At 48.7% G+C, this 20,227-nt stretch overlaps 1 protein-coding gene and 2 non-coding genes across 4 annotated transcripts in view; all 3 read left to right on the forward strand.

The window, feature by feature from the left end:
* The window catches only part of LOC135818800 (TBC domain-containing protein kinase-like protein), a 72,257-nt gene that overhangs the window by 14,958 nt on the left and 37,072 nt on the right, over positions 1 to 20,227 (forward strand). For both annotated transcript variants that reach the window (XM_065332042.1, XM_065332045.1), the window contains 16 exons: positions 2,579 to 2,648; positions 3,238 to 3,282; positions 4,405 to 4,489; positions 5,318 to 5,370; positions 6,427 to 6,488; positions 8,108 to 8,177; positions 8,510 to 8,594; positions 13,078 to 13,132; positions 13,466 to 13,576; positions 13,970 to 14,069; positions 15,068 to 15,120; positions 15,782 to 15,857; positions 16,441 to 16,476; positions 17,380 to 17,478; positions 18,681 to 18,743; positions 18,999 to 19,125. In XM_065332042.1, the coding sequence (XP_065188114.1) occupies positions 2,579 to 2,648; positions 3,238 to 3,282; positions 4,405 to 4,489; positions 5,318 to 5,370; positions 6,427 to 6,488; positions 8,108 to 8,177; positions 8,510 to 8,594; positions 13,078 to 13,132; positions 13,466 to 13,576; positions 13,970 to 14,069; positions 15,068 to 15,120; positions 15,782 to 15,857; positions 16,441 to 16,476; positions 17,380 to 17,478; positions 18,681 to 18,743; positions 18,999 to 19,125 (1,190 nt within the window). The remainder of the gene's footprint in view (positions 1 to 2,578; positions 2,649 to 3,237; positions 3,283 to 4,404; positions 4,490 to 5,317; positions 5,371 to 6,426; positions 6,489 to 8,107; positions 8,178 to 8,509; positions 8,595 to 13,077; positions 13,133 to 13,465; positions 13,577 to 13,969; positions 14,070 to 15,067; positions 15,121 to 15,781; positions 15,858 to 16,440; positions 16,477 to 17,379; positions 17,479 to 18,680; positions 18,744 to 18,998; positions 19,126 to 20,227) is intronic.
* Positions 1,317 to 1,389, forward strand: Trnak-uuu (transfer RNA lysine (anticodon UUU)). Its single transcript has one exon. It is a non-coding gene; the product is annotated as a tRNA-Lys (tRNA).
* On the forward strand, positions 2,476 to 2,548 carry Trnak-uuu (transfer RNA lysine (anticodon UUU)). The gene has a single exon. It is a non-coding gene; the product is annotated as a tRNA-Lys (tRNA).

The following is a 20,227-nucleotide window of genomic DNA, read 5'->3' on the forward strand; positions in this document are numbered from 1 at the left end:
CACCAAAACGGCAGGGCAAAGCGAGCAGAGTGCGTTCCATGTTACTAACCGGACGACTCAACAGAGCCGGGATGAACTTACTAGTGACTAAGGAATCCAATTCTTCCAGAGCCACAGCCAGCTGAGGTGTCGTGCGGCAGAGGAAAGCCCATTTGCTCTTGAACCCGTGGACGAAGGCAGAATAAGCTGCTTGAGGCTGGGTCAGAGCAATCTCGGATAGCTTCGTGAGCTGATCGCACCAGGAGCGTGCCGCTTCCTCAATGTACCGGGTGATGAATTCAGGGGAGCCAATGGCTGACCCCAGATATCGGGATCGGGGGGGGGGGGGGGGGGGGGGGGGAGTGCATAAATAATGTTTATGGACTCTTGCCGGTACAGTCATGTACATGAAAAAAAACAAAAGCAAAACATGAAACCCAAAGTTTACGTTACTCTGGGAATACTGTATTCCCTCACTAGTGGGACCATTGTTATTAGGCTAGGGCCTGTTTTGGACTTCCCACTCTAAATAAAGAATACAAACAAACAAACAACAAACAAACAACTGTATACTAAATTTCTTGGTTGACGTCGGCGGACTACACCATAGCTTAGTGGTAGAGCATTGCTGGCCATAAGCAAAGGTCCCTGTACTGGTTCGAGTCCTGTTGGTGACAGTCAATTTTTCCCGTTTGCATCTTTCCCTCAAACCAATGAATACAACGTTTTGGCAACTATTCAATTTCAGCTATATTCGGCGCCGACCCAAAAATACCTAAACGCCGATGATATGTTTCACGTGGACTTTGGTGATATACTACTGAAGACTGAAGTAGTTTTATTAACCCTGTGCTGAAAATAAATCGCTGCCGAAATGTCGAAAATCGTGAAATGCTGAAATTTTGCAGCGCTGAAACCTTGTATATTTACGGTATCCAGTAGGAAGCGAACACAGCGCTGGTAAAATGCTGCAAGCTGACGAACATTCACAACCTTTATTGGCCAGGTCTCGCGGCCATACAACAGTGTCGAATATACATGTATCTTCGTCTTGACATAGAAATAGCGGTCATCTGGCCATCCGAAGAAATGCGGCTACCGAGAAACGTGCAGCCAGGCACCAGCTCAATGCTACCCTCAGGCAACTCTAAAATGCCGGATGGTGGGCATCAATGCCCTGGTGGCTGGGTGGTCGAGATAGGTGCTTGGAAATCTAATGGCATCGCTTAGTCGCTTCATGTCACACATCGTCGTATTGCCACGATCCTTCTGTGAATCCCGCTGGTGTGCTGCAGAGGTTGTCAAGTTTGATCAGCTATAATGTGACCAGTGTAGCTGCCCGGTTAGCTCAGTTGGTAGAGCATCAGACTTTTAATCTGAGGGTCAAGGGTTCGAGTCCCTTATTGGGCGCTGTATTTTTTTATTTCTTCCAGAAGTTCTTGCATGCACTTTGTCTGTATGTCTAGCTGCTTTATATATAGGGCAGTGAAATTGATTAAAAAAGGTGATATAAAGTGGGATTGGCAGAATAATTTTTGCGACGTGCTGCGCGATGTGATGGCTTCAAGACCGGGGAAATCCCTGCAACTAGCCAAGCTCAGCATTTGCAATGGATACTGTAGTCTCCATGGGGATTCTTCCTTTTCCACGAAATTTATACATCAGGTGAAAGAGTTGTCTGTGGACTTGTATATGCTTCGAGCCGAGTCTCACGCGAACCGTGATATTCTTCTTCTTTTCTTTTGGATGTTGCTCATCGCTTGGCATGATTCCGTACGGTACGAGGTGAATTGCTATTTCTGGACATTGTACATTTCTGGACATTTCGAGTAAAATAATTTTTCGTCGCGTGTAGAGTCAAGTCAGTCAGGTTGATGAAGTTTTTTCTTGTTGTAGTTGACAGCTGGGCTGTTGTAGTTTCTCCTCGTGTCGGTGCCTTGTTGATAGCCTTTTCTTGGGAGGCATTTCAACGAGGTTTGTGGTACTATGTCGCATGAGAATTTTGAATTTTGAGTAAAATAAGAAGTAATGGACGAATTGTTGGCTTCCCCATGTGCGCTTCACTTCAGACGCTGTATAGTCTTGGACCTGTTAGCTGGAAGTGTGAAGAGGCCAACTGCAGTCCACCAATAGAAAATATAACAAAAATGGTGCAGTATAGGATGCCTATTGACGCTATTTTACTTTCATGTCCAGAATTCGATACACTGAAATTTAGGCCAAAAAATTGGCCTGTCGAAAACATCCTGTTATAAAGTCTCTGGGATCACAGCATGAGCAATTGTCACATATTTGGAAAGATGAAGGATTAGGCCATACAATAGATACAAAAAGATATGAAAAATGTAAAACACACAGCCAGTGGGCCTCTATTTTATTTTCATGTCCAGAAATTGCTATTCACCTCGTATTGCAAAAATCCCTCCGCGAATCCGACTCGAGTGGTGCAGGTATACAAGGATGATGAGCTATATTACTAATTAGATAGGTATGGCTGCCCGGTTAGCTCAGTTGGTAGAGCATCAGACTTTTAATCTGAGGGTCAAGGGTTCGAGTCCCTTATTGGGCGCTGTATTTTTTTGTTCTTTTTTTCTTGCAGCACACCACGCTACCTGGCACCGGAGCTTGTAGCAGCAGGGCCTGATTGCTGCACACCATCCAGTCCGAAGGTTAGTCTAAGGAGGTGTTCGTTTTTAGTAGGTAGAGGTGTTCGGTTTTTTCCTACTCAAAACTGAGTCTAAAGGGTAGATTCTATTTTCCTCTACCGGCTCTACCAGGAAAACGCTGGTAGAAGCCGGTAGAAGTTGGTAGAGGTATGGGATTTCCAGCAAGATGTACAACTCCATACAGAAGAGAAACTTTTCACGTACATATGAAAAACTACTAAATCCGGTAGAACAGCGTTCGTGCACTTGCCTCTACCATCTACCTCTATCGGTAGAGTGACTCTACTCTACTCTACCAGGTAGCTAAAAAAGCCTGAACTGATACGCCTGCATCCATTCCCCTTACAACTTGATCTTTTCACAGTTTACATGCTTACAAGTTACAACCTTATGGCACCCTAGCACAATTTTGGTTATCTAGTCCATTCCTATGTGTATAGTTGCATGACACTCGAATGTGTGCTGCTAAGCGAGGCCTGGCTGTGCTCACAGTGTTGCAAGTGTGTGTGTGTGTGTGTGTGTATGTGTGTGTGTGTGTGTGTGTGTGTTTGTGTGTGTGTCTGTGTGTATGCGCATTTTGTGCTTTTGCTAGGTTGATGTGTGGGCGCTTGGCATCATATTGGCCGAGGTCCTGATGGTGAGTGGTTCATATTCTTTTAATCGAATTCAAACTTAGAAGTTGCGACTTCGGCGGTGTTAGTGATGTTGTTGGTTGTTCCAACGAGGAACACACACTTCCTGCCGAACTTGACACTTGACTGACTCACAACTGCCATCCGGAGCACACGAGGAGCACGTCGCACCTTCCACTCGGCAAACGTGCAAGAAAGCACCACTCCCTGCTCAATACACAGTGTTTCGGGGAATTCACCCCTCATCAGTTGAGCCTGAGTAGGCTGAGGAAGGTTGTGCCTGAAAAGCACCACTTATATTATTATTGCACTCCAGGCCAAACCATCACGAGGGATACAAACTTGCAGAGACGCTTTGTTTCCAGTACGACAAACACCTTGTGATGTCCCAGGTAGCAGTGCGTGTCAGAGTCGCTGATGGAGGTGTGCTAAACAGACGTTGAGAGCCAGTATAGCTATTCACAACGCTGTCACCTCCAACTACTAGTCGCACGTCCGCGTGAGGAACAACAATACGAACTATTACTTAGAAGTTGCGACTTCGGCGGTGTTAGTGATGAAGTTGGTTGTTCCATGGGATATTCGCTACACAGCCAGACGCCACGTCAGGCAAGTCATCCCTGCAGCGGTGACCGTTTCCTTGTGTTGTGTGCCTGCTATCTGCTGGTATCTAGTGCGCAATACCCATACTCGAGTCCGACTGGTGTATCTTTTCAAAAAGTAGGTTATTGTGGAGAGTATCAGAAAGGTATTATCCTGCATTGTGTGACCCGTGTAATTATTCCTTACCGCATTCGAGAGCGGAAAATTCCAAAAAGATAAAGAATTAGAAATTCAGTAGTTGAGGGAACGGAAAGGGGAAAAGTCTGAAGGAGACTGCCACCACCAGGGCTTGAACCAGGTACCTTCGCTTGAGATTCAGCCAGGTTTTACAAAATTAGGGCAGGCATCCCTTGGCAAAATATGTGGAGAAGTAGATCCGAAAGCCCAGATTTCAAAGCGTGTTTTTGATCCTCAATTTGGCCCAAATCAGACTTTGAAAAGCCAGCGGGGCTATATTGGATGACTGGACTATAGTTCTAGTGACTTTAGCTATGGTGTATTGTATTTGTACATGTGCCACTCAGAGTCGTCACATCTGGCCGGACCTCGACATGCACGGTCGCCTGCGTCTGATTTTGCTGCGCGTCCTGGACTTGGCTCGGCATAGCGGTAGGTCTCTCGGGGCGTCGGCTTCACTCCGGCCACTGGCGATGTTGTCACAGCAGTTTTGTTCTACATGTGGAATCCTGATAACTACTTGAACCGGCTTAATGCGAACACACCCGTGTATTCACAACCACTTGTACGTGTGCCACAGTCAGGAGCTTATGAGATTTTCTGTCTCTGATCTCTCAGGTGGTGGGTCAAATGTCCTTTGCATGTTCCACTGCCTTAGCAGCTGCATCTGGCAGCTTTGAACTGTGTAGGCATTGGTGACCCTGTCGGCCTGTGTTTTCAGAAGTTTTATTGACTTTTGACTTTGCACTAGTTTGCACTAGGGGAATCGTGATTACTGTATTTTCCAGAGTATAAGCCGCACTTTGAACACTCAAAGTTCACCCAAAACGGGGTGTGGCTTATACTCTGATAATCAAATTAACGGTGATAAATGGATAGATGTCTGTATTTCGTGGCAGGGGGGGGGGGGGGGGCAGCTTATACTCCGGAAAATTCGGTAATTGCATTTTATTGCCGTAGTCAGTACAGTCGCCATCTTGCATTTCCGTATCCAAGAATTTGCAATTTGGTGTGAGAACAGGCAGTGGGGGACATGGTTTCGTTGACGCACACGACATGTTCACTGAGAATCGCCAACGCAGGGTGTGTGCGTGTGTTTGTGTGCGTATAAATGGATGGGCGGATGGGCGGATGGGTACATTGGTGTACATGTATTGGTATATTCAGTGTGTAAGTGAGTGAGTGTGTACCGTATAATGTATCCACTATCCAGTCATAGTATGTCCCTCCTTCACGTGCTTGTTTGTGTTGTTCATTCAGACAATCCTGTGCGACACCTGTTCCAGTCCTGTGGCTGCCTTCATCTTTATCAGGTATGTGTGTGTGCGTGTGTGTGTGTGTGCGTGTGTGTGTGTGTGTGTGTGTGTGTGTGTGTGTCCCATATGGTGCAGTGGTATGTGCAGTCGATTTCCAATCGAGAGGTTGCGGGTTCAATTCCCGACGATTATGGTCGCACACGTCTTTCTTCTCTTTCTCGGACTCTTCCTGACTTTTCTTTCATTCTCCTGGGTGGTTACCAACAGCCAGTGTATGCCGGAGTATGTGGTGTGGTGTGTGTGCGTAAAAAAAATGGAAAAATGAAAAATAGGGATTCACTGGCCAGAAAAAGTCACTTCAAACAGCTGTGTGGTGGATACCAGGCTAAAAATAGTGGCGGTCAATTCATCAGCCTTGCAAGCTGTTGAATGGTGTAATCCCAGCACAAGTTGCTATGTCTAACATAGCTGTTCGCTATCATCGCTTCCGCGATGGGCATGTCTGAGGTCTGAGGTGTGTGTGTGTGTGTGTGTGTGTGTGTGTGTGTGTGTGTGTGTGTGTATGTGTGTGTGCATGCGTACGTGTGTGAGCGAGCCTGAAGCTCCAAAGCCAGAGTACTCTAAACTGCGAGAAATGCTAATTATAAAAGAAGTTCCAGCTAAACCATTTCCATACCAATCCCATAATTATCTTTTTTTCATTCTGAAGATGACATGGTTTGTCGAAGCATTTCAGCATATCAGTTCTCATCACCAGTATCAAGCCTTGCTCCTGTTGTTTAGCTCGGCTATCTGCAGCTGTGAGGAAAACTGTACACTTTGTGTCCGTTTCCGTGCGTGTGTATGTTTGTTTGTGTGTGTGTGTGTGTGTGTGTGTGTGTGTGTGTGTGTGTGTGTGTATGTGTGTGTGTGTGTGTGTGTGTGTGTGTGTGTGTGTGTGTGTATGTGTGTATGTGGGTGTGTGAGTGTGTGCATGTGTGCGTGTGTGTGTGCGTGTGTGTGTGTGTGTGTGTGTGCGTGTGTGTGTGTGCGTGTGTGTGTGTGTGTGTGCATGTGTGCGTGTGTGTGTGCGTGTGTGTGGGTGTGCGTACGGGTGTTCTGTGTGTTCGCTAGGCCCTTGATCCCGATGTGGACGAGTTGCTGAAACTGTGTCTGACCATCTTGCCCTCTAAGCGGTAAGCGAACACCGGGGTGGCCTTTGATAAGTGAATACAGTGCACTTGCTCGCCTGGTTTACTTTTCCATTCCTGATGATGAAGGTCTCATGCTTCCTTCTTCTCTTTCTCATCCCCCCCCCCGGTTGTTATCAACAGCCAGTGCATATAAGAGTATGTGATGTGATGAAAAAAGAAAGAAAAGGAAAACATGATGAACGCAGGGAAAAGAATGAAGGCCAAACAGTAGGGTTCACTCTGGCCAGAAAAGCCACTTCAAAAATGCCGTGTGGTGTAGACCAAGGTAAATGGTGGCGGTCAGTTCTTCAGCCCTGCGAGCTGTTGAATGGTGCAATCCTAGCCTATGAAAGTGTCATGGAGTACGAGGGGAAATCAAACAGACGATACTAGAATACTGTGGGGTGGTGGTGGTGGAGGGGGAGGGGGTAGCTAGGATTGACGATGCGAGCTCTGATGGCAGTGATGCAGAGGGGCATACTATTTCCGAGGCCTGGGACGGGGGGGGGGGGGGGGGTCATCTACAGTCAGATCGGGCGCTGAAGAACGCAGGGGTTGAAGGTGCAGCCTGGCATTTGTCTAAAATTTTCAACTGTTAGTCATTTGGTTCCTATTCCGTGATCACGAGAACTTGTCCTTGTAGAAAACAGTACATGCGCGTACACAGTACACGTCTGTTCTTACTTTTAATCTGAGGGTCAAGGATCTGAAAATCTAACCTGGATTGTCGTTAAATTTGTGCGCTTTCTAGCCTAAGTGTCTTTCGGCGCCCGATCTTACTGTAATGCCATAATAGCCAGTTGGTAACATAAGCAGAAAACACATAGTCTGATCTTAATGCTCAGATGAGAGGCTGGCAGGCCGGATTGCTGGCACAGGACCAGACAGGCAAATAGACGGACAGACTAACTGACAGTCACCAGTGCATTTGACAGACCAGGGAACATACGGATATCATGTATGGGAGAAAGGCAGCGGCAGGGAAAGTGAGAGAGAGAGAGAGAGAGAGTGTGTGTGTGTGTGTGTGTGTGTGTGTGTGTGTGTGTGTGTGTGTGTGTGTGTGTGTGTGTGCGTGCGTGCGCGTGTGTCTCAAGAAGAAGGCCACAAACAACAAGAATGCGTACAATAATATGCAGGCATGCGCAACCTGCGCAGTCCGCACACCGACCACGCGGACCCAGCACACGCGTGCCAAAAGGGGCACATACCCTCCAAAAGGGCAGGGACAACATGTGTGTGCGTGTGTGTGCGGTGTGTGTGCGGTGTGTGTGTGTGTGCGGTGTGTGTGTGTGTGCGTGTGTGTGTGTGTGTGTGTGCGTGTGTGTGTGTGTGCGTGTGTGTGTGTGCATGTGTGTGTGTGTGTGTGTGTTTGAGGATAAAATAATATTGCTGCACTGGGTATGGTTACTATTGTCATGTTGCTAATGCCACTGTTCCAGTCCATAGTTCTTTGGCGTTTTTTTTCATGGTATTTTGCTACATGTGTGTGTGTGTGTGTGTGTGTGTGTGTGTGTTTGTGTGTGTGTGTGTGTGTGTGTGTTTGTGTGTGTGTGTGTGTGTGTGTGTGTGTGTGTGTGTGTGTCTGTGTGTGTTTCGGTGTGTGTTTTGGTGGTGCACTGCAGACCCACAGCCGAGGAGCTGCTGCAGCATCGCCTGTTTGCAGCTTTCAGCCAACGATCACAGGATGGAATGGTACGGGCAGAGTTGGCAGAGGTGTGGGAACAGTGGGCTTAGGACGGTGCATGTGTACTGGTAGTTAGGACAGTGATTTCCACAGTGTTTTCCTGCCATACGTTTGGTGTGTCCCTGGACGCAAGTGTTGGGCATATGAACGTAAGCTTAGACCACCCATGCCCCAACGGGGTCTGATCTTTCTTGGATCAGAATATCTCTTGAAGCAAGTCAGAACAAATCGGAACACCCACGCGCACACACGCGCACACTCAAGTGCACGACATGTCTGTCTCATTCCACTGAAATATTTGTCCGGTACTGACCATTTTGTTCGCCCATGCCCACTCTAGGAGGTTCTGGACCCAGGCACGTCATGCTTTGATCGCATGGACCGCTGCAAGCATTTGAATCTGATCGGTATCGAGCCAAGCATGAGTAAGTGATGTCAAGTCGGTCATGCATAAAACAAGGTGCCGAATGCATGTAAATTGTGTGCGTGCGTGCGCGCATGGCCTATGGTGTTGTGATGATGTCATTGAGCAAGGACATGTATATAGTGGATAAATTGGGTTGGGAGTTGCTATGATTTCTTTTGGACAATTCAAATATTCAAGAATATGCTCTTTGATAATAGTCGATTGAGTGACTGAGCAAAGATGTATGCCTGTGATGAAAGAACAGTCCTGCGTAAGGACCGGCCCGCCGCGGGCTACGCCGCTTTGCCCGCCAAGGGCTATATCATCCAGCCCGCCGTGGGCCAATCACATACTGCCCACCGAGGGCGCCCGAATGGCCACCAGGGCCAGCAAACTCGCCCGCCGCGAGCTAAACTAGCATCTGCCCGCCGAGGGCGCATGAATGGCCACCACGGCCAGCCAACTTGCCCGCCACCGGGGGCTAAACTAGCATACTGCCCACTGAGGGCACATGGATGGCTAAACTAGCCTACTGCCCACCGAGGGCGCGCACATGGCCGCCGAGACCAGCAAACCGCCCGCCGAGGGCTAAACCAGCATACTGTAAAACATGTATAATGTTCGGTGTCACTTTAATTTCGGTGATTTCGGGAGAGAAACCAGGCACCTAAATTTAAATTACACCTAAAAGGCACTAGAGTATGCACTGTATACGCGGAGAAAGCTGGTCACCTAATTCTACATTACACCTGAAACCTGGCAGGTCCCTGGCACCGAAATTTTAATGCACTTAAAATTACATGTTATACAGTAGTACCCACTGAGGGCGCACAAATGGCCGTCGCCGGGGCCAGTAAACCGCCCGTCGAGGGCTAAACCAGCAGACAACCCATCGAGGGTGCGCAAATTGCCACCTAGGCCAGCAAACTGCCCGCCGTGGGCTGATATCATCTTGCCCGCCTAGGGCACACAAACAGCCACCGAGGCCAGGAAATCGCCCACCGAGGGCTCACACGACTGCCTGGCATCAGGCATCACAGCATACAGACAGAATAGGCGGCCCGTTTGCCCCAAAACGGATAGTAGTCCTAGAAACCATGGCACCCCGTTCCCCGCAACCCACAACGAGCTAGCTTTGTGACCACGGCTGCAAATGCAGTGGATTGCACAACGGTAATCTAAGCAGTGCACCCGTGCCCGTGCAGGCATACACAACACTAGTGACAATGGCCAGCGCCGCTCACCAACCTGAGCAGCGCTACCGACCAACTTACAAGCTAGGCATCCCGGCTGCCTTACGCACGTACCGTTGGCATGCAGAGCTTCTCCAGCGGCCCGCCCGCTTCACTTGCCCCACACTGAGCCATGAGTGACGCGCCACCTATGCGCATGGAGTAAGAGCTAACCTCGTTCGTTCTCAGGGATAGCCGCAGAATCTTGGTCAGATCCTCCCTGGTCAGAAACCGGCCGGACGCGAACACAAACACCGGCTCCGTCGCCTCTCTCTCTGACCCGCGAGGTCCAGATAAGCGGTCAGGGCACGAACTGGGCAGAAGTCGCCACGCGTCTCACGCAGCTCTACTTGGCTGCCATCACCCAGCTGGGCTGTCTTTGTCACCCGCAAGCGGACGGCTGCCAGCTGCAATGTCGTCTGGTGAAACCTCCGCCTCCGAGCAGGCTTGCACGGGGGCTCATCCTCCACCATAGTTCCTGTCGAACCCGGCTTTACGAAGAGTAGCTATAAGCTCGACTCTCCCAGGCCCCTTCGCGTACACTCCGCAGGATTTGGCAATTTGTACAAGCCCGTACTGGGTTACAATTGTGCTGCAGTTGGACCAGAGTAGGAAGTGCTGTAAGTCTGCCAGATCTTGCCCGGTGGGACCTCTCCGCTTCACGGCTGCGGGACCCTGCCTCCTCTCGAGGCCCTTGAGAACTGCAGAAAGACGGGCAGACTGCATACAGGTCACAGGGACACGCTTGCACAGCAGGTGATACCGCACAGCTGACAAAGATACACGCACAGTCACCACACACCTCGTACGGAACAGCTCAGTGGCAAATAACACAATATCCTCGTTAGAGGGTGCAATGGGGTTGATGATATGTTTAGCGCAATAATTATGGAAGGCATCAATGCCAGTTGAGAAAGTTTTCGCTGAGCGTTCCGACACTGAGCCCGCTACGAGGGCATCAGCCTGGGGGGGGGGGGGGGGGGGGGTTGGCGGCGAAGGACAGCATGCCAATGAGGGACAAGAGCTCGCGCTTTGAGCAGTCAGTGCGCTGGAGCCAAGTTTCCAATGCTGTGTGGAGGGCGGACAACTTGTCCTGGGGGAGCCGGGTCACCTGCTCCGCACTGTCGACTTCGATCCCCAGCACACTCATCACAGTGGTTGGAGAGACGGCCTTATCCTGGCCGGTAGCCACCGGAACGCCCAAGTTCTTGAAAACGGCCAACAGCATAGCCTGTTGAATGGCTGGATTAGATGATGGTGGAGAGGGGCTGGGCAGGGCGACACCAGTATAGTCGTCCAGATAGTGTTCGAGGTCGTCCAGGGAATAATTGTGCCCGAGTATCCAACATAGGGCATCTGCCAGCAGGTTGAAGAGAGCTGGGGAAGACCGCAGTCCGAATGGCAGGACCTTGTCGAAATAATACTGCCCGCCCCAAACCATACCCAGTAGCGGCCAATCATGGGGGCGGACGGGGATGTTGCGGAACGCGTGGCGGATATCCGCCTTGTACATTAGTGCACCCTTGCCGTGACGGATAGCGTGCGCCACGGTGACGTCCACAGTGATGTACTGGAGGATGTACTGCTCTTCGGGGATGCCATCGTTGATACTAGAGATGCACTATCAGGCGGTGGCCACTGGCCACCAGACCTCTTCGGGATGACACCGATGCCAGCCAAACGGAAGTTGACGAACGGGGGTTGCGGAAGCGGACCGACCATATGCCCAAGCTGAACCTCCTTAGCGAGGTAAGCTGAAACAATCTCAGGGGAAACAAATGCCGAGGCAAGATTCTTGCGTGCGCTTATGAAACTCAATACGTCAAATATTGGGTTTCTTTGTCGGCGAAGAAAGTGCTTGACCGCCTCCAAAATGTCACACGCATCAGGATTGCTCGCGAGGACAATGGTGCCCTCCCTGATAAAGCGTCTCAGGTCTTCATCAAGGCACTGACGGATGGCAGACACCCTGGTTTCTTTCGACTGTGCTGTCAGGTGCTGGCACCGAGAAAAGTCTTCCCACAGTTCCTGCCAGGCAACAAACTCTGACAGAGACGCGGAGGACAGCAGCATGGGTCGCTCCGCCGCGACAGGCTTTGGAGCTGGCGGTGCTGACGACGAGCGAGGCTGACTCTGCTGAGTAAGGCCAGTTATAATTGCAGCAAGACGCTTCTCTCGTTCATCGGCTGCCTCCATCTGCTTTTTCAAGAGATCGGCAAGAGCAGCGATATCTGCGCTCGGCACACTTGGTGCAGCTGCATCTGACATTTCGGAAGACGGTCACGACTAGAGAAATAAATAATATATAATTGGACCTGCAGGCCTCGTGCGAACACAACCGGGATGCACCACGGGCAAGAAAAACACAGGTACAAATCTTCACTGCGCCATGTTATGCTCTCATGTCATCATGCACACCACTACTACTAGACAATGGTAACTAGTTTCGTGACAAGATATAGAAACTAATTATTTACATTCTCAAGTGAGGAAGAAGAGCAAGGAGAAGAACATAATGAATCAAGAATATGGATGCGTGCATGCGTCCAATAGAGACGTGACGTAATCACGTGAAGCAAGGCGTGTAACGTAACAATACGCGTTATACGGGTGATAGCAACTTGAAGTACATGCGCAATGCATGAGTAGCTAGCATGATACATCAACAGCAACGAACGATGGGGAGCGGCATAACCAACTGTAAAACTATAGCGCAAACCATCTAACAAATAAGTGACGAATGCAGGATCGGGGTGTGTGTGTAATTCAATTTCTAATGCATCAAGAACAATTGGAGTGTGAGGAGTGTGTGTGGGAAAAACTACGACTTGACAGTTGACACACAAACTGCAACTGCAAAGTATGCTCCTTCGCACCAAGACAGCTCAGCAAAACAAGTCTCCAAATTAGACGCCATATCTACGATTGTCCGTAAAATTTTGCCATGCCACACGCTGAGCACGCGGCTTAGTCACGAGGTAGTTACATGACACGCGCTCGCAGCACTCCACCACCAGCATGCGTGTGCCTGGGCTAACTAGGTTTTGCTGTGCAAAGCCCACATGTAAAACCTGCACTAACGGTGCAGCGGAAACTGTCCTGATACGACAGGATTCCGCTTGATCCAGGGATGCACGGTCAATCCACAGCGCTTTGGTGCATGAGAAATTGTCCGGTCAATACAGAATTCCGTTTGGTACAGGGTCCGGCAAACACAGGTTTTACTGTATTTGATTTGTGTGTATATTTTCTATTCTGGTTCCTGGCCAGGCCGGCGTGGCGGATTTGACGAGGACGTGGAGGAGGAGGATCCGCTGTCTGTGAGGTGAGTAGTAATGTACTGCATTGTGCATACTGGTATTGTGGGCATTGACGTGTTCTATGTGAGTGTGTTGCCATTCAGTTGTGTGTGTGTGTGTGTGTTGCCATTCAGTTGTGTGTGTGTGTGTGTGTGTGTGTGTGTGTGTGTGTGTGTGTGTGTGTGTGTGTGTGTGTGTGTGTGTGTGTGTTGCCATTCAGTTGTGTGTGTGTGTGTGTGTGTGTGTGTGTGTGTGTGTACTTTATATCCATGGTATGTTGTATCCATGGTATGTTATATCCAGAGTTCATTATACTGAGGTGTTTTACCCCATCTTGTCTTGTTTCCTTGAACTGGCAGAACACAGAAAGAGGTGCTCTACTGGTGGAGGCTGGCCGGCGGTGACCTGGACCAGGAGCTGCGCAAGTGTGGTCTGATTCGCTCACAACCACCCGTTACCGGCCTACCGAGGTAACTTCACCAACATTTGGCTATCGGACGAATCTTCTTCTTTGATCTCATGTGCTCGCAATACATGTACATTGAAACCTGTCTCAGAGGATCGCTCGGGGGACCTTAGAAATTTGCTCTCCGTTTGCAGGTTGTCTCCTTATCCAGGGCCATTTCACTGGAAATAACATCCCTGGGTCCTAGTTGTAGTGATCTTCTGGGGCAGATGGCCGCCTTAAGCTGATAATATTGTAGGAAATGTCTTTCTGAACAAAAGTGAGAAAGCATGCCTGTACAGTGTACCTATATGTTGGACCAGTTCTTGGCAGGGCTGAGTGTGTTATGGTGATCGCGTGTTGCTGCTGTTGGACTAAGACCCTGCCATTGCGCTGCTCGCCATTCTGTGTGCTACAGTGGGGTGCTGGTCGACGGAGTCACGTTTGGTCAGGCGCAGGGCTCGGTGTACCGCTTTGATGACACAGTCGTCCCGCTTCCATTGATCAGCCTGCGCGAGGTGAGCCATCATGGACTTATCATTTGTGCTGCTGCATTCCAACAGGAAATTAAGTGTGGTCAAGTATTTCTTTTAGGTGTAGAACGTCAGTACCGTTGGTCAGTGTCGGGCAATGTTATCGCATGAGCTGATTGTAAAGTAACTGGTGGTGTTAGGGGACATTATAGCGTACCTTGTAGTTCTTTGGTCTTCACTTCTTCTTATAAAGTATTTCATCAATTAGCTTCATCTGTTCATACCTACGATGTACTCAATCTGTGAACAGCTACATGTAGCTGCTTTGACCTTGTCAGGTCTCATCAGCGGAGTTCAGAGTGACTGGCTGAACCAATCCCGATGAGGTCTATTGAACAACACGTGGCTTTGTTTGTTTTAAACTGGCTCAAAGTGTCAAAGTCACTCAGAGTGCTCTATCTGCGATATACTAGTACACAGTGAGCTTTGCACCAGGGCAGATAACTGCGACGCTAACCAGAAAGAGTGCTCGACCAAGCCGAGGCGAGGGAGCGTGGTACGCTCTTCACACCTGTATTATTTTGGTGGGTCAATTGGCTGCTTCCAGTGAATCCGGCCCCACTAGACTGTGTGGCTGTTGTGAACTGCTTGATTTAGACCTTGATGCTTTGAGCCGGTTTAGATATGCTTTGGTGTTCACTGGACTTCATTGTGATCAGTTTGGCCAGGAACTCTGAACTCCGCTGAGGAGACCTAACCAGGTCGAAACAGCTAGCCGTCTGGAGATTGAGTAATCTAGTGTTTGTATGTGTAAGTGTATGTGTATGTGTATGTGTATGTAGGCTCAACTTGGTGTTGAGATACCAGCTGAAAAACTATCACAAGATGAGGTGCACCATTGCTGTTGTTCGTCCGGCTGGAGTTGCTTGCATTTGCCTTGCACAGTGCGACGGGTTGCGTATAGTGCTAATCATTTACCAACTAGACGGCTGTGTTGAGCGGATTGTTCTCCCTGTGTCTCTGCTGTGTGTGTGCCCGCGTAGAGAGTGAAGCAGCTTGGACCCGAGTGTTTCTATCCACTCTTAGAGAAGGAAGGGTGAGTACAAGTGATAGACTGCCTGCACTTATTGTTCTCACTGATACAATGCATTGAAACCATTTTTTGAAGATGTTATTTCGTAGACACTGTGTTTCTTATCCGTAATCACCTATCAAGCTGTCACCAGCAGATTGTACCTTGTTGTTTTGGGATTGCTTTTCCGCAGCCAGAGTAGAATTTGTCTAAACGAAGCAGGGTGACTTCAGTCCACTCAACCCAAATTGGCACCCTGACTTGGTGTATCGCACATCTAGCCGTAGATGTAATGATAAAAAAATGTACATACTGCAGTGCGACGCGTGTACGTGTATTTCTCCCTTGGCATATTTGAGGCCGGAAAAGTCCAAGGAATTCAAGGATAAAGACTTAGAAATCCTTTCTCTTTACTTGGAAATTCGACCAGGTTTTATAAAATATGGACAGGTATACCATAGCAACATGGTTTGGGTTTAGCCTTAATCCGGCCAAAATTGGGCTTTCGAAAGACAGTGGGAGTATTTCTGACTACAATAATGGACTGCAGGACACGAGCAGTACTACTACTATGAGGCCAAGCGGTACTTAGATTTGAAGGAATCTCTGTCTCTGCTGCAGGTGTATTCACTGCCTGATTTATTGTTGTGTTCTTCTCCACTGCACTGCACTGTTTGCCTTGCAGAACATCTGAAGGTCAGCCCACCGAAGCACAGGCCCAGTTACCATTGGCTATACGAGAGCGCGACCTGGACTATCAGGTAGGTCACAACGTCTTGCTCTGAACAAGCAGCGACTACAGTCAACCTTGTGAATAACACTACCCTCTATCGGCCATGAGTGTTGCAGCCCTAGCTAGCCCTGCGAACACTGGGCTGTGCACTGGTGCAGGGCACTGTGCAGCCCTAGCCCTGCGAACACTGGGCTGTGCATTGGGGCAGGACACTAACCTTGGCATGAGGCCGAATTTCATCGCGAACACCTGTGTTGTGCAGTTATGAGTGCAGTGTTATGGGCACAATGATGCTGCTCCGCGATCAACACCAACTTGATCCCATTTTATAGAAAAGAAAAGGGACCAAGGAACTACAAGTTACGCTATAATGTCCACTAACACCACCAGTTACTAAACAATCAGCTCATACGATAACACTGCACGACACTGACCGACGGTATTGATGTTCTACAACTAACTGGCTAACAGCTCTAGCACATCTTGGATGCGCACTCCAACAGCCTTCCAACTTTCCAACTTCCAGCCTTCCAACTTCTATAAATTTATCCTTGGCTCTCCATCCGTGTCCATTCTTGATCCCATTTTATTTGATTTTTGTTCCATTGCAGATCCAGAGACTAGTGTATTTCCAGCGTCTGTTAGAGGTAAGATCAACTGCATCGCGGCCCAGCGTTTGTTCATGACAAAGGCTGAATGTTTTTTTTTCGTGGAGTTCGGTTTAGAAGTTTCTTGCAATGGCTGTAATGTTGCTATGCTTGTTTTTACGTTTTGCCATGTGCATGTTGTGCTGTCTCGCGCTTGCTGACTGTAGATCACGAATATAATATCAAATGCATTACTTTTGAGGGAGGTGAAGAAAAAATTGACTGTCACCACCAGATATTTCTTTGTGCGTTATATTTTCGTATATTTTGTACGGATCCCAGGCTAGGCGTGTGAAATTAGAACGACCTGTGACGCCAATCGTACGAAATATACTGGATTTCAAGTTAGTGAATGGCTCATGTTCTGCTGAGACAGCTTGATTTACAGTGCTGGCAACTGAAATCCAGCCCCCTGAGCGGTGCGCTCACATGGCAAAGACCCGGCTTGGGATTGTAACACTACGAAATACGAATATAATATCAAATGCATTACTTTTGAGGGAGGTGAAGAAAAAATTGACTGTCACCACCAGATATTTCTTTGTGCGTTATATTTTCGTATATTTTGTACGGATCCCAGGCTAGGCGTGTGAAATTAGAACGACCTGTGACGCCAATCGTACGAAATATACTGGATTTCAAGTTAGTGAATGGCTCATGTTCTGCTGAGACAGCTTGATTTACAGTGCTGGCAACTGAAATCCAGCCCCCTGAGCGGTGCGCTCACATGGCAAAGACCCGGCTTGGGATTGTAACACTACGAAATAGAGGATGCTAGAATGTGAACGCACCGCCCAGGGGGTCGGATTTCAGTTGCCACCGGTTTAGTTTCATGTACCTGGGTATGTGCGTGTACTTGCCACTGACGGTACGCATCCTGTATGTGCGTTTTCGTATGCTCAGGGCTACCCGTACTCGCGTGACAGGCTGTCGAAAGCAGCTCAGCACGACATTCCACCGCCGGTGCGTGCTCACATCTGGGCTGCACTCCTTGGCGTCAAGGTAAGCAAACTAAGCAGCTCAGTAATGACAGTACTGAGTAGCAGGTAACATGCTATTGACAGATTGTTTCAACCGCATGTAAATGTAAAGTTTGTAAACACCTTTAGTTAAGGAGTCGTCGCAAAAGTGTTCTGTCGTCCCTGATTCCTGAAACGAACATTGTTCGTTTCGTACTTCGAGCCCCTCCCCTCCCCTCCCTCTGAAACGAACGCAGCTTGCTATGCTGGACAACGCAGCTTGCTATGCTGGACAACGCAGCTTGCTATGCTGGACAGCGCAGCTTGCTATGCTGGACAACGCAGCTTGCTATGCTGGACAACGCAGCTTGCTATGCTGGACAACGCAGCTTGCTATGCTGGACAGCGCAGCTTGCTATGCTGGACAACGCAGCTTGCTATGCTGGACAACGCAGCTTGCTATGCTGGACAACGCAGCTTGCTATGCTGGACAACGCAGCTTGCTATGCTGGACAACGCAGCTTGCTATGCTGGACAACGCAGCTTGCTATGCTGGACAACGCAGCTTGCTATGCTGGACAACGCAGCTTGCTATGCTGGACAACGCAGCTTGCTATGCTGGACAACGCAGCTTGCTATGCTGGACAACGCAGCTTGCTATGCTGGACAACGCAGCTTGCTATGCTGGACGACGAAAATCACATGTATGTACAGTGTCAGTCAACTTGTGATTTTGGCTCGCATCCCCCCCCCCCCCCAACGAATGATGTTCGTTTCAGGGATGACAAATAACTTTTGGACGACCCCTTAGAGCACTCTGACTTTGACACTTTGAGCCAATATAAAAATGCTTTGTTGCTCACTCGACCTCATTGCGATCGGTTCGGCCAGTCACTCTGTGAGCTCCGCCGATGAGGCCTAACAAGGTTGAAGCAGCTACATGTAGCTGTGGAGATTGAGTATAAACGTGAACATGTGTGTCTGAATACTGCCTGAACTGTGTACGTGCCCGTACACTTGACGCGAGTTGTAGCAGCTTGAGAGAATGCTCGACATACCTGAAAATTAGATTACTACAGAGAAGGGCAAAGAAAACTGTCTTGCTTTGACACCGAATTTCACGCACAGTTCTAACTAAACATCAAACAGCACTGACTAGTGTCTGGTGATAGATCTGTGTGCATGTGTTTGCAAACTTTGCATGCATGTGTTTGTGTTTGCATGTGTGTGTGTGTGTGCTACTAGGGTGATTACCGGACGGCATACGAACAGATCGACAAAGACTCCGAGACCAACACAGATCGTCAGGTATTGCTAATGTCACCAGTGCACTTTATATACGACTGTTCCTTGCAAGTAACTGTTAGACATTGGGCCACACATGCTGTGAATTACAAACAGTTACACTTATCCGACTGACTGTGTCAAGCCTGCGGTCCAAGTTGCCAAAGTCGCACACTTGTGTTCCCTTTTGCACCGTGTATTGGCTGCTTTTGATGTCCAGAATGAGAGTTTTGTTATTATCTAATTTCCTTCTGTGCTGTGTTTACTCTGATTGCATAGATTGAGGTGGATATCCCCCGATGTCATCAATACAACTCGTTGCTGGCCTCGCCCGAAGGCCACCGCAAGTTCAAGCGTGTTCTCAAGGCCTGGCTCAGCTCCAACCCGAACTGGGTCTACTGGCAAGGTAGGCTGGTGTCACTCGCACCTCGCCCATTGCATGCACCACTAACTACTAACTGCACACGTTTGTTTTTCACCGAAATGCCCCGGATACGCGGGGGAGCCGGATACTCGTAACCAGAAATGTGGTAGTCGGCTGAACTTGAAGAAATTTGCTCCAGCCAATTTCTGGCCAGTTGGCAAGGGAACTAGATACTAGTAAAGGAGAGCTGGAAAAGGAAGGTCTGACTCCACTAGTACATGTACAGTGCAACATGCCGTAGTAGATACCTCTCAACAGTGGACGCCTACACGTTCAGGACAAATTAGCTCTGTGCCACTTGCTCCCGAAGCTGTAGTACATTCTGCGAGCAGTACACCTCATCCGGGTACGGAATACCCTTGCAGGCCGAAGCGGCTAGCAGCTAGGAGTGCGGTGTGGAGATTGAGATCATGCACGGTGCAGACATGTCTACTTCCCGACGTGTCCCTGATTGTGAGATTCCACCGTGTACACTGCTGCTACTGCTGCTGAAGTGATTGCATGGCTCTGGCTGGGTGGTCGCTTTGACTTGCGCTGTACATGTTTGGAAATTCTGGTTTGGTTCCTGTACAGCAATGAATGTTTTTTTGGATCTGAAGTTTGTCTAACGTCATTCACTGCTGCTCTCAGTCACGCCGTAATCGTGCTGATTACACTACTAGCAATTACAGACCCCCTGTGGCCAGCCGTATTTACTAGTATCCTACCGGTATATAGCCAGGTGTGCTGATTGCAGAATTCATTACAGCTTGAGTGACTATTTGAGTGTCTGGACGAATGTGTCCTAAATGCAAAGGTCTTCTCTAGTGAGGTGTCTACTGGATGAGGTTCTACTACAGTGACATTGTCGCCGACATGGCACGATGGCGATCACCATTCATCTTTGGCGTTCGCTCTTACCGTATGTCCGCACCTTTAAAGCCATGGAGGTATATTTGATTATAAAGCCAGTCTCGGTTATAAAGCCATGGGCCTTATAAATAAAATTATATTTGAAGTATGTTTTGTAAAAATGAAATAATTAGTACTATACTAACAAACTTACAGCCCAGCAGGAAGGGTGAACAAGTGGATTTAGATTGAA

This window comes from Sycon ciliatum, chromosome 1, assembly GCF_964019385.1.
Source record: "Sycon ciliatum chromosome 1, ocSycCili1.1, whole genome shotgun sequence".
NCBI classification, from domain to species: Eukaryota; Metazoa; Porifera; class Calcarea; order Leucosolenida; family Sycettidae; genus Sycon; species Sycon ciliatum.